This window comes from Haliotis rubra, unplaced genomic scaffold (assembly GCF_003918875.1).
Source record: "Haliotis rubra isolate DU_JTF1 unplaced genomic scaffold, ASM391887v1 Scf920, whole genome shotgun sequence".
Classification (NCBI taxonomy): Eukaryota; Metazoa; Mollusca; class Gastropoda; order Lepetellida; family Haliotidae; genus Haliotis; species Haliotis rubra.
The window spans coordinates 175706-187966 of record NW_025767658.1 but is presented as its reverse complement, the minus strand read 5'-3'; the positions used below and the strand labels follow the sequence as shown (position 1 = coordinate 187966).

General features: G+C 39.6%; 1 protein-coding gene across 1 annotated transcript; it reads right to left on the bottom strand.

The window, feature by feature from the left end:
* Positions 1-1913: 1913 nt before the first annotated feature.
* On the bottom strand, positions 1914-2765 carry LOC124264381 (galactoside 2-alpha-L-fucosyltransferase Sec1-like). Its single transcript, XM_046699131.1, has one exon. The coding sequence runs from the start codon at positions 2763-2765 to the stop codon at positions 1914-1916; it is 852 nt and encodes a 283-aa protein (XP_046555087.1).
* Positions 2766-12261: the final 9496 nt, after the last annotated feature.

Sequence of the window (12261 nt, the reverse complement as noted above, 5' to 3'; positions counted from 1 at the left end):
ATATTTTACATGTTCGGGATTGTTAGACGTTACCAGCTGATACATTTTTACCCTTGTAGGACACGTGAAATAATAAGGAGGGATTAGTTGCTCTCTTAGGTGGTTCTAATATGGACAAACTAATACAAGGTGATACTCATCTTCTACAACACTCATAGTACAATTGGAGCATAAAAGTTGGTCGGTATCAATATTATTATCGTACCTTAATTTACAAATCTTTAATATATGTGACTGGAATCTAAATTTACAAAATGTTCGTAAGAATATATTGCTTTGTTTAACATTGAAAATAGTTTACTGTCTTGGAAAAGATTGGGCACAAACTACCACGACGTTGAACACCCTGTCCCGTATATCTACACCAATGCGTCAAATGAATGAATGCTATGATGATAATGATGATTTGGCACAAACTACCACGACGTTGAACACCCTGTCCCGTATATCTACACCAATGCGTCAAATGAATGAATGCTATGATGATAATGATGATTTGGCGCTTCCGACATAATGCTATGAGGCAGAGAGCATATATATGTGTACAAGTAAGAACAAACAAAAGTAGTAAGACAACAAAGGTGGAGACTTCTGGCTTCCGTTTGTCAATTATAATTAATGCATACAATAACGACAAATACATCAGCGTTCCTTTACGTCACGCACACAAACCGTTTTGTTTATATTTTAAATGCATCTACATTTCTAAACTATAACGAGATGAGTTAAAGCTGCATTGTCAACGAGCAGCGGGTACATGTTGACATCACAAGGATCTTTCACAGTCATCCAAAAAGTGGATCATTTAATTGTAACTGATTTGAAAATGGACATTCAATGAAAGCATTGTATGAATTTACACATTTGTTGGTAGATTAGCATTAGAGAGTCGTGTAAAAACATGTTCTATTTAGATATATAATGTTTTTAAATCTCAGTCACCTTGATCTGCACGGTCAGAATCCTTTGGCATATGCTTGCCCCAAATCACATTTTGAGAATCAGTTATTTCAGAATCGTCAAAAGTAACGTGCCATCTAACAATTTTGGGATGTTGAAGTTTTAGAAGTTTTTGAAGTTTGGTTGGTTGGTTGGCTGGTTGGCTGGTTGGCTGGTTGTTTAACGCCGCACTCAGCAATATTCCAGCTATATGGCGGCGGTGTGTAAATAATCGAGTCTGAACCAGACGATCCATTGATCAGCATCATGATCATCGATCTACGCAATTGGGATACGATGACAAGGGTCAAGTCAGCGAGCCTGACCACCCGATCCCGTGAGTCGCCTCTCACGACAAGCACGGGTTGCTGCAGGCGAATTCAAACCCGGATCTTCATGGTGATGAAATTCCTAGATTTATCCAAGAATAGTTTATCCTTGAGAACAAGTCACTAACATGAAGTTCTCTCATTGTCAAAAGATTATCATTAAAATATCAGATAATCACTAAATTACACTGACTGACTGACTGAGTTTGGTTTTACGTCGCTTTTAGCAATATTCCAGCAACATCACGGCGGGGGACACCAGAAATGGGCTTCACTCATTGTACCCGTGTGGGGACTCGAACTCGGGTCTTTGGCGTGACGAGCCAACGCTTTTACCACTAGACTACCCCACCGCTCACTAAATTACATGTTATGTTGAGGATACTGTAAGTACTGTTCTCTCGGGTTTCCAGAGAATGTTATTAATATACTCGGGTCTGTACTAAATACATAACATTAATGATATGTGGTAGTGATATCTGTATTCATAGAGTTTCAAGAGCATATTCTGGCACAAGCAGTCGATTAACAAACAACACAAGCAGAAATACAGGCAGGCAATTCGAGTGGCAGCATATGAGTAAGCGACTGACTTTAGTTTTACGCCGCACTCAGCTTTATTCCCGGATCTTCACATGAGCATTATCAAGCACCAAGAGGAACCCAGTGGGGCAGGAAGTGGTCTTCCTTTATAAGACCGCTAGCTAACTCCGATCCTGGCCTGGGAAAATCTCTGTAATATACAGCGTACCCGTCTCCAAGCCAAGCAGCCCACCATCCAAATGTCCCCACAGTCATTATTATGTGGTCGCACAAGGTCAAGGTCGCAAAGTCTACAAAGGGATCTGAATTTTCCATGAGTATTATGTCCGAGGAAACAACATATTTTCTGCACCAATTTTTGTCATCAGTAGCTATAAGGAACAGAGGGTTGTGAAACTTTGTGTTCATATGTGCGATGGCCTTTTTAATATACGACAAAGGGGCAGCCACATAGCCTCTCTTTCCTCCAGAAGTCATATCTGTGCGTCGAACGTGAATCCCGATAACAGTTCGGTTTTTATGCTTATTTGTGTATTTTTCAAAACACTGACCACTGAGATCGATGTATTTTTGTCTGAAGATGAACTCTTTTCTTAGTGAGGCTTTGATGCAGTGGAAATACTTCCATGATTGAAGATACCCCCAGACTTCAACATTTCCACCGGGCAGTGTAAGGAGCTTGCGGTCATAAGCGCCATATTGTTTCTCCGAAACACGCGTCGAAGGCTGATTGTGGATGTCCCCTGTGAAAGATATATTAAAGAGTATGTTGAGTTCTTTCGATTTTGGAATAAGAGGCTTTTTTCCTGTACTGACAGCAATTCCTAGCAATGAGGCATATTCAAACATATTGTTTCCCAGACGACCACGGACTGCCACCGTTACGGTGTTGTCACGTGACGTGGTTGTTCGCCATCTTGAAAACAGGTCCTGGACGACATCATCAGGAAGCATCGTGTTGTTGAAGCTTGGTCCAGTTGTGTTAAGATTTCCAGATGAAATGTTGAGGTCCTGGGTCCAATTATGTATTTCAGAATGATTGAAAATATACTTTTCTTGCAGTAGAATATCTTGATGTAGAATTAAAACCAAACACATAATAAACATGGACATCATTACAAACATGAAGAAAAGTTTCGGAACGTGTAAAGCAGCCATTATGTATTTTTTGTTATTTCAGTAGAACCAAAACGCCTTTCAAGTTATCATTCTTATTAATACAACATGGAAATATACGAGACAGACACCTCTGTCAAATATATAAGCCTATAATTGTGGACTTTTGTAAAATTCAGAACATTCCGTGATATACAAGAAACAGCTTCCTGGCCAATGAACATGTTTGAGGTTAGTGTGACAGGCCAAGACCTCCTGCTAAAGGTCAGGACCTCATGTGAAAGGCCAAGATCTCCTGTGATAGGGCAAGACCTCCTGTTAAAGGCCCAAACCCCCTATGAAATGCCACGATCTTCTGTCAAAGGCCAATACCTCCTGTGAAAGGCCAAGATCTCCTGTGAAAGGCTAAGACCTCCTGTGAAAGGCCAAAATCTCCCGTGAAAAGCCAAGACCTCCGATGCCTGTCGAACTGCAATTCTTTGTTCGAATCTTCTCCATTTATCAGCGTGGGTGTCAAATGATGAATATCGGCATGGTTGTGGACGGTTTTCGCTGGAAAATAAATGAGAAGAGTTCATGTATTTTATATGTATGGGACATGCAAAATGAGTAAGAATAAAAAAAACCACTGACAGCTAACACATCTGTCTGTCTCGTGATGCACATGCTATGAAATCAGCCCAAACGTCGAGGCTCATCTTCTCTAAACTAGAGTTTATCCCGCTTAGTGTTGTCACAGTTCTCGATTTGTCATACGCACAGTCTTCAATACACATGTACTGTTCCAGGTTTAATTTGTCAACTAGATACACATAAAGTACGTTCCTTGCATGCGATAATGTACAATAAATCAGTTGTTGTTTTATTACGTCATCGAACTCTTCATTACACATTAAACACTGACCAGGTGTTATTGGTAGCATTCCTAGTTTCCATACACAGTCCATACACAGGTCTGACTGGAATATTATACATGTATCGTTATACGTATAAGTAGTCAAATTCAACATTACGCTGAGAAAAGTCCAGCTAATCAGAAATGTACAATGAAAATCAGAAATGTTTTTGTTAATTCTAAGCACACTTTGTTACAAATATGGATTAAAGAATTATCATAAAAATGTACAATCCAAAATATATCCATCTGACACGTTTCTTTCCAAGTTTTATTCTTTCCTGTTGCGATGATGAATCTTTAACACTGAATAAGAAGACACTTTTCCCTATCCGCCCCTTACGGTATTATTTCACCAAAATAAGTGCATGTTAAGAAAATGTGTGATTCTAACATCTACTATCTTTTCGTATATACAAAATTGATCTTCCATGCTCTAGAATTTATGTTTTATGTTTGTCGTGTATATTTGTTTTAATATATTGTAATATGTAGTGTACCGTCATTGTATATTCTGCACCACGAGGAAATGCATCGATATAAGCCACAGGCTTGTTTGCCAATCCACTCCATTTTGTTAATATATTATGTGCACATGCTCAATTTAGGAGATAAACATCACGTGTTGGAAAATTTCCGGGTGTTATTGAGTATTTGCAGCACGGGAATTCATTTGGAACCGAATTCGTCAGCGGGAGGTTTCAAATGAAATATTCCCGTGCTTCAAATACTCAATAACACACGGAAAATGGCCAACACGTGATGTTTATCGACATTGTAAACACAAAAGTAAACCAAAAGGTCTACACACGTTTTTGTGTCTGCACTCATTGACATCGACAGCAGTGAAATGTCATCAGCCGGCCGTTTCGGCTGTCTCCCATGGAAGCATCTGGAACTGCTCATTTGTGACGTCATTCGGACTTTACGTCACAATATGATTTTAATGACGTCATCACAGCTGACGACGTAACAATACAATGGTGTGAGCGATGTTTGAATGTATTAATACGTAGCGAATTTCCGGGAATCGAATAACATTTGATCACGTTTTTCAACCAATCAGATTAAAGAACACAGTGACTTTCTGTTTACAGTGAACAAAACATGTCGTTTAAATCAATCCATCCTACAATGAATTCTTTTAATGAACCTGAGGCATGTATTTTCTGTCTAACAGTCTATTTACAACAGTCTTTTTCAGGGAAATCCGACTCCACGCATCTACAGGTGTCGCTGTTTTAGTGATAATATATGTCAACGCAGTGCTTTGAGCTTGTGATGCGATAGTTCAATGTTCAAACAGTAATTGTCAAGTCTAAATGTAACGCTCATTTTGAAAAATAGATTTTAAGATATGGTGAATTTACGCAGACGTATGGAACATGTCATCTAAATTTTCAACCAGACTATCGGGCTGGCTAGTTGTAAATGTAGACCGTACGCCCTGTTTTGTACACTGCAGTAAGTCAAGTGTTACCCTGACTTCAACTTTATGACTTTATGGCTTTATGACTGCGATTAACAGGGTGAAGGTGCTTGTCTGAACGCTGTTAAATTTTTTCTTTGTTCACCCATGCGATGTTTTGGTTTAGCGTGCTATGAGTGCCACATGCTTCATACGTGAGTAGGTAGGTAGGTAGGTAGGTAGGTAGGTAGGTTAGGTAGGTAGGTAGGTAGGTAGGTAGGTAGGTAGGTAGGTAGGTAGGTAGGTAGGTGGGTGGGTGGGTATGGGTGTGTATGTATGTGTCTATGTGTGTGTGTGCGCGTGCGTGCGTGCGTGTGTGTTTGATTGTGAGGTGAGGTGAAATTGGGTTTAACGTCGTGCTTGAGAATATTTCGCTCATATGACGACGTGCATGCGTGTGTATGTGTAGGTGCGGCTGCTTGTACTAGCCCAGACTGAAGCTGGTTTTATAGTGCTAGCCCACTGAGATACCATGCCGCAGTGAAGCATGAATACCCCACTCAGACACATTATACTGACACCGAGCTGACCAGTCCTTGTTGTACCCATTAATGCCGAGCGCCAGGGACCAACAAGTACCATATTTTAACGTCTTTTGGTTTGACGCGGTCGGGGATCGAACCCGCGACCTTCCGCTCTCCTGGCGGACGCACTAACAACTACACTACGGAGACGGTCTTGTTTGTACGTACGTGTGTACGTTTTCAGACATCGTTTGGAAATTATTTTACAAAACTATTTTCAAGGTGTACACTTTATTTGGCCTTGTATAACTATTGGGAAAAAGCAACATAGAATGAATTTGTCGGTAAAAGGACAAAGAATTGACTCAATGATGAGGTATATAAGTGAGTGGGTGAGTACGGTTTTACGTCGCTTTTAGCAATATTCCAGCAGTATCACGGCGCAGGATACCAGAAACGGGCTTGTTATATTGTACACATAACGGGAATCGAACCCGGGTCTTCAGCGTGACGACCGGACGCTTCACCACTAGGCTACTCCACCACCCCTATGAGGCACATACACTGCTGGTTTAGACAATGGACGCAGAGGGTCCTTATATTCGACTTTCCTAGACGCGTGTGTATCAATCGGTCTCAAGATATTTACGACTGTAACGGTAATTTATTACCCACCTGTGGCAATGAAACATTTCGCAATATCAAATAAGTTTATCGAACGGACACTTCACTGTGCTTTGCAGGGCAGGACGAGGTAGTGAGATTTTTAATATTCTTAAACAAAAACGGATAAATACACTGTTTTCGTCCACGTTTATATGGGTATTTTAAGAGAGCGCATATGATGAACTAGGACACTGTATATAGGTTGAAAGGTCCGCTGTTGTTATGTATTTTCATCTGTAAACGATAATGACAACAGTAAAAGTAACAATAATAATAATCATAATAGCAACACTAATAATTGTAACGATGACGATAATGATATTTACCCCTCAGTTGTCCAGACGACCAGGTGTGAGGTAAATAGTGCACCCTGCCTTGAACAGTGTCACCCGTGATATCGCTGTGTGTTCAGACGACCAGGTGTGAGGTAAATAGTGCACCCTGCCTTGAACAGTGTCCCCCGTGATATCGCTGTGTGTCCAGACGACCAGGTGTGAGGTAAATAGTGCACCCTGCCTTGAACAGTGTCCCCCGTGATATCGCTTTGTGTCGACATGGTGTGCGTTTGAATACCGAAGTAATAAAGGACTTCGTCTTTCTGAATTGAGGTGATACCGACCTGGAACTGCGAATCGGGACAATCGAACCCTCGGTCATATGATTGAAGCACGCTAATCGGACACAACTTCTCACTGCCTAAGGCACTAGTTTCTCACAGTATGGATGCAATTCGCAAAATGTGTTTCTTTGTTAGTTAATGCCGCACTCAACAATATTCCATAATTGTAATATATCGAGTCTGGACAAGACAATCCCGTGATCAACATCATGATTAATTGTTACACGATGACACGTGTCAACCAAGTCAGAGAGCCTGACCACCCGTTAGTCTCCCCTCTCTATGGGTCGCTGAAACCTCTCTATTTACACATTGGAATGGTATATTCTTAATTGTGAACACATGTTTCAGGGGAATCCACACTGAAACCAAAGGACCAAGACTGAAACCGACGGCTCCGATATTCTTGTAGGATAGTAAGCACCACTAGACCAATTATAACCCGGATCTTCACGGATAACAACTATTGTGAATGTGTGTTCGACTTACCTATGTGCAGTACATGCCAGGCCTACAGAATAACTCCCATTGCCAAGCGGCAGCAGTCAGTGATAAGCCAACTAAAGCTAGGCCTGAAACCCGTTATATTTATGACGGGGGTGGATTTACTGCTTAACGATCATACAACATACACAATCAATGTCAACAGTGAGATAAGGACATGCACAAGCTTACGCGGGGATATGGCCGCCAACTCAGCTGTTTCAATCAGATGTTGTTTTTGTGATTTGATCCCTTTAGCCGAATTTGAATTTAAAGCCGATTTTGATAATATTCGAAGCTTTACACTACGATTAGCCGTAATAGAACGAACCTGTAAAGGGGCAATGTCAGTTTGCCCGTACGTTAATGGCACCTTTGTCAAGAAACTGATTAAATGATTATGATGCAACAAAGGGGATTTGTGTGGGGATAGAAAAATGATTAGTAGGAGATTAAAACTCAAGTCAGTTCTACACTTTACCCATATGTCAGTATATAAAAATGCACATGGTACTGTTATAGATGATGTTTGATCAGGACAGTTCTTTAACAATTATTGGTGAACACTGTTCATCACCTACACTAAAAAGCTACAAATTGTGAAAACTGGCCAGTGACTAAACTACTTTTGCAAGCGGTGAACACTAATTATGGGTCACCATGCTCAAAACTGGCAATATCCAGCCAGCCATGAACTGACTAATTAGGGAATTAATTATAATCCGATATTCGTTAATTATGGTCGGATTAACTGCGGGCAAAACGGGAGTAGATCCTGTAACCTATGTCAGAATAACTGAGATTATGAGAAGAAAATCCTGTTGTGTACTAAATACGTTAGATATATACGGTATAATGCTGTTCTGTTCTGCATTAAATTCTCGAGGTAAATGTGGTATAATATTTGTTTGATGTATGTACGGTATAAACCTGTCCCGTTCTGCAATAATTACGTCAGGTACATACGGTATAATCCTGTTCTTTTTCTTGAGGTATATTCGGTAAACTTCTGTTCTGTAAAAAATGCTTGAAGCATATACGGTATAATCCTGTTTTTTTCTTCTGATAATTACTTGAGGTATATTCGGTCAAATTCTGTTCTGTAATAAATGCTTGAGGCATATACGGTACAATCGTGTACGTTTCTCCGATCAGTACTTGAGTTATGTACAGTATTTACTTGTTCTTTAATAACTATTTGAAGTACATAAGGCATAAACCTGTTTTGCGATAAATATGTTAAGTATATACTGTATAAAACTGTTTTGCAATCGGTACTTGAAGTATATACTTTATACCTTTTCTGTTCTGTTAAAAAAACCATGAAGCTTATACGTTGTTGTTGAGTTAGATGCTTTGGAGGTCGCCATCGCTGGTTGGCATGTCGGCAGACCTATTCCTCCTTGGGATGCGTGGGGTGTCCTTCCTTGGGACTCGTGGGTGTGGTGGCGGTGTCCCTCCTTGGGACTCTTGGGGCTGGACCGGGTTGTCTTCGTGGCGTTGGGTCTGGGCGTCTCTCTTTGGGCGCTTGGGTCGGAGTGTCCCGAGCTTATACGGTCCTGTTCTGCTATAAATACTTGAGGTTTATCATCTAATGGAGGGTGTTATCGGTGCAATAAAGCAATCTGATAAACTTGGTATCCAAATCTGATAACTATGCAAATTATGTCTATCCACGAACTACTTTCACAAAACTCCATGCACGCCATGCAAATCCTACAACGTTAACATTTCATTGATGACGTCGTCGCGAGTTTTCATTGTTTGTAAACAAACATGGCTGCCCCCATTCTCAAAATTTGTGATTCTGTAAGAATTGATGACAGAGGTTCTGGAGTCGTTACTGCAGTAGTTGACTTTGGAAAACATGAAACGGAGTACTCCGTTCAAATTGAAGGTACGGGCTATGAGGTACGACTGAAAGGCAATCGTCTAAGAAAGGTACCAACCAAGGATTTCGATCTATCGATCACAATACAGACGACGAATCGTTTCCGTCAGGTATCAGAAACTGATATTGATGAGGTGATTACCCACAATGAAAATAGAAACAAAGCTAAGAAAACAGTGCCCGATTTTGTTGTTCTTTTTAAGACAGAAAGATCTTATTTTAAGCATGAGTTATGTTTGCACTGTATTAGCGACTAGTCACAACCATATGCCGCCGTCATGAGCGACCTTCACCTTGGTGTACCGCTAAGTATTCCTACGCGAGTGCTCGATTCTCTTCAAATAAATTCACGTACGAGTTGCTTCTTTTTCAGAGTAATTTTAAGAATGACATTATATGATTAAGAGGTTATTAACCTCGTGTGTTTCCGTATCATTAATATATTATATTTGGAAGAAAATACGTTATATACCTTTTCTGTTCTGTAAAAAAACACCTTCAAGCTTTTACGGTCCTCTTCTGCAATAAATACTTGAGCTATATACGGTACAATCCCGTCCTGTTCTATAATAAATACTTGCGGTATATACGGTATCATCCTTGCCTGTTCTTCAAGAAATACCTGAACTATATACAGATGTACGACCAATTTACAATGAAGTTAAGCTGATTCGTGTTACATTCCTCCCCAACTATTAACTTGCTCTCAGAAGGTGTTGTAATAGTACGTTATCATTTCCCGGATGCCATATTTTTGTAAAGAAATAGGGTTTACCCGTTGCTAGATGTGATATGCTACAGTGTACACGAGATAACGAACATATATATTGACAAATGTGTTTGTAGTTTGATGCAACATTACATTTGGGCTTTGTTTATTACGTGTTAATACACTTCTATCTATATATTATACATTTTACCCAAGCGATTTGAGACAGGTGTCGGTCATAATTTAATTTTAATGTAGTAATATTAGACAGGTTCATTGGGTATTGTTACATTGTAGTTTATGGCAGTAGCTTATCACCTTTTTAAATATTTAAATTGGGGATCTTCTGTTTAAGCAATATGTTCATATCCCAAGCCTACACAGCCGTAGAGAAGGTAAGGTAATATTATCACATCAAAAGATATTGATGGCATTAAGTGTGTCTTCTCCACCAGGGCATACATATCTTTTATAGAACAAATAGCTATTGTCTTAACCGAAGTTAACAATCTTCACCGAGTGAGAGAGTATGGTTTTACACCGCTTCTAGCAATATTCCAGCAATATTACGGCGGGGGACACCAGAAATGGGCTTCACATTTTCAATTTAGTGTTTGAATGGCATTTAAAAGTTGGACGAACATAAATACATGACACGTTTAATGGATATATTAACCACTTGTTGTTGTTCTTTACACGACGTTTTAGAGCTAAGTCTTGCTCCTTCATTAGGTAAATGCTGATTCAGTACACACAGTTAATCCACGTAGATTAATTATAACGTCATGATAAAGATTAAAAAGGTGTCGTTATCTACAAAACGTGTCATGTATTTATCTTTTATTTCCATGAAAATTTGTGCCAAAGTTTCAAGTTATCTTTACCATAAAACAGAGGGTTCGCGTATTCGCATGTGGTGCGTGTCATGCAATATCAATGTGGGGAGTTCTCTGTATCTTCCAAGGAAAGATGATGTTACTTGAGAGGTAGTTAGAAGTTGGAGCTCCTAGAAAGGATGACAATATATAGATGAACAACTTCTTTAGGACAGTGAGAGCAACGTTTCGGTGTAGGTTCTAACACCGTTATCAAGCAAGTGAAGAAGAGAATTTGAATAGAGAGGCATATATACAAGCGTGAGGAGATGTTGTACAATAAAATGGGGATTAGGACTGCAAAGGTATAGCCTGCAGAATGAAAATGGTATAGTGAAGCCTGTAGTATAAAAAAGGGATAGTTAAGCCTGTAGTATAAACAAAGGGATGGTGAAGCCAGCAGTATAAACAAAGGGATAGTGAAGTCTGTCCTATAAACAAATGGATAGTGAAGCCTGCAGTATAAACCAAGGGATATTGAAACCTGCAGTATAAACACAGGCATAGTGAAGCCTGCACTATAAACAAAGGGATAGTGAAGTCTGTCCTATAAACAAAGGGATAGTGAAGCCTGCAGTATAAACAACGGGATAGTGAAGCCTGCAGTATAAACAAAGGGATAATGAAGCCTGTACTATAAATAAAGGAATAATAGAGAATGCAGTATAAACAAAGGGATAGTGAAGTCTGCACTATAAAAAAAGGAATAATAAAGCCTGCAGTATAGTGAAGCCTGCACTATAAATAAAGGAATAATAAATTAAAGCCTGCACTATAAACAAAGGGATAGTGAAGCCTGCACTATAAACAACGGGATAGTGAAGCCTGCACTATAAATAAAGCAATAATAAATTAAAGCCTGCACTATAAACAAAGGGATAGTAAAGCCTGCACTTTAAACAACGGGATAGTGAAGCCTGCAGTATAAACAACGGGATAGTGAAGCCTGCACTATAAACAGAGGCTATTAAAGCCTGCAGTATAAACAAAGTAATAATAAAGCCTGCAGTATAAACAAAGGAACAGTGAAGCCTGTACTATAAATAAAGGAATAATAAATTAAAGCCTGCACTATAAACAAAGGGATAGTGAAACTGCACTATAAACAACGGGATAGTGAAGCCTGCAGTATAAACAAAGGAATAATAAAGCCTGCAGTATAGTGAAGCCTGCACTATAAACAAAGGGATAGTGAAGCCTGCACTATAAACAACGGGATAGTGAAGCCTGCACTATAAATAAAGCAATAATAAATTAAAGCCTG

Excerpts from the sequence above, each read along its gene's own strand:
- LOC124264381 (XM_046699131.1), bottom strand. The coding sequence starts at position 2,765 with ATGCTTCCTGATGATGTCGTCCAGGACCTGTTTTCAAGATGGCGAACA.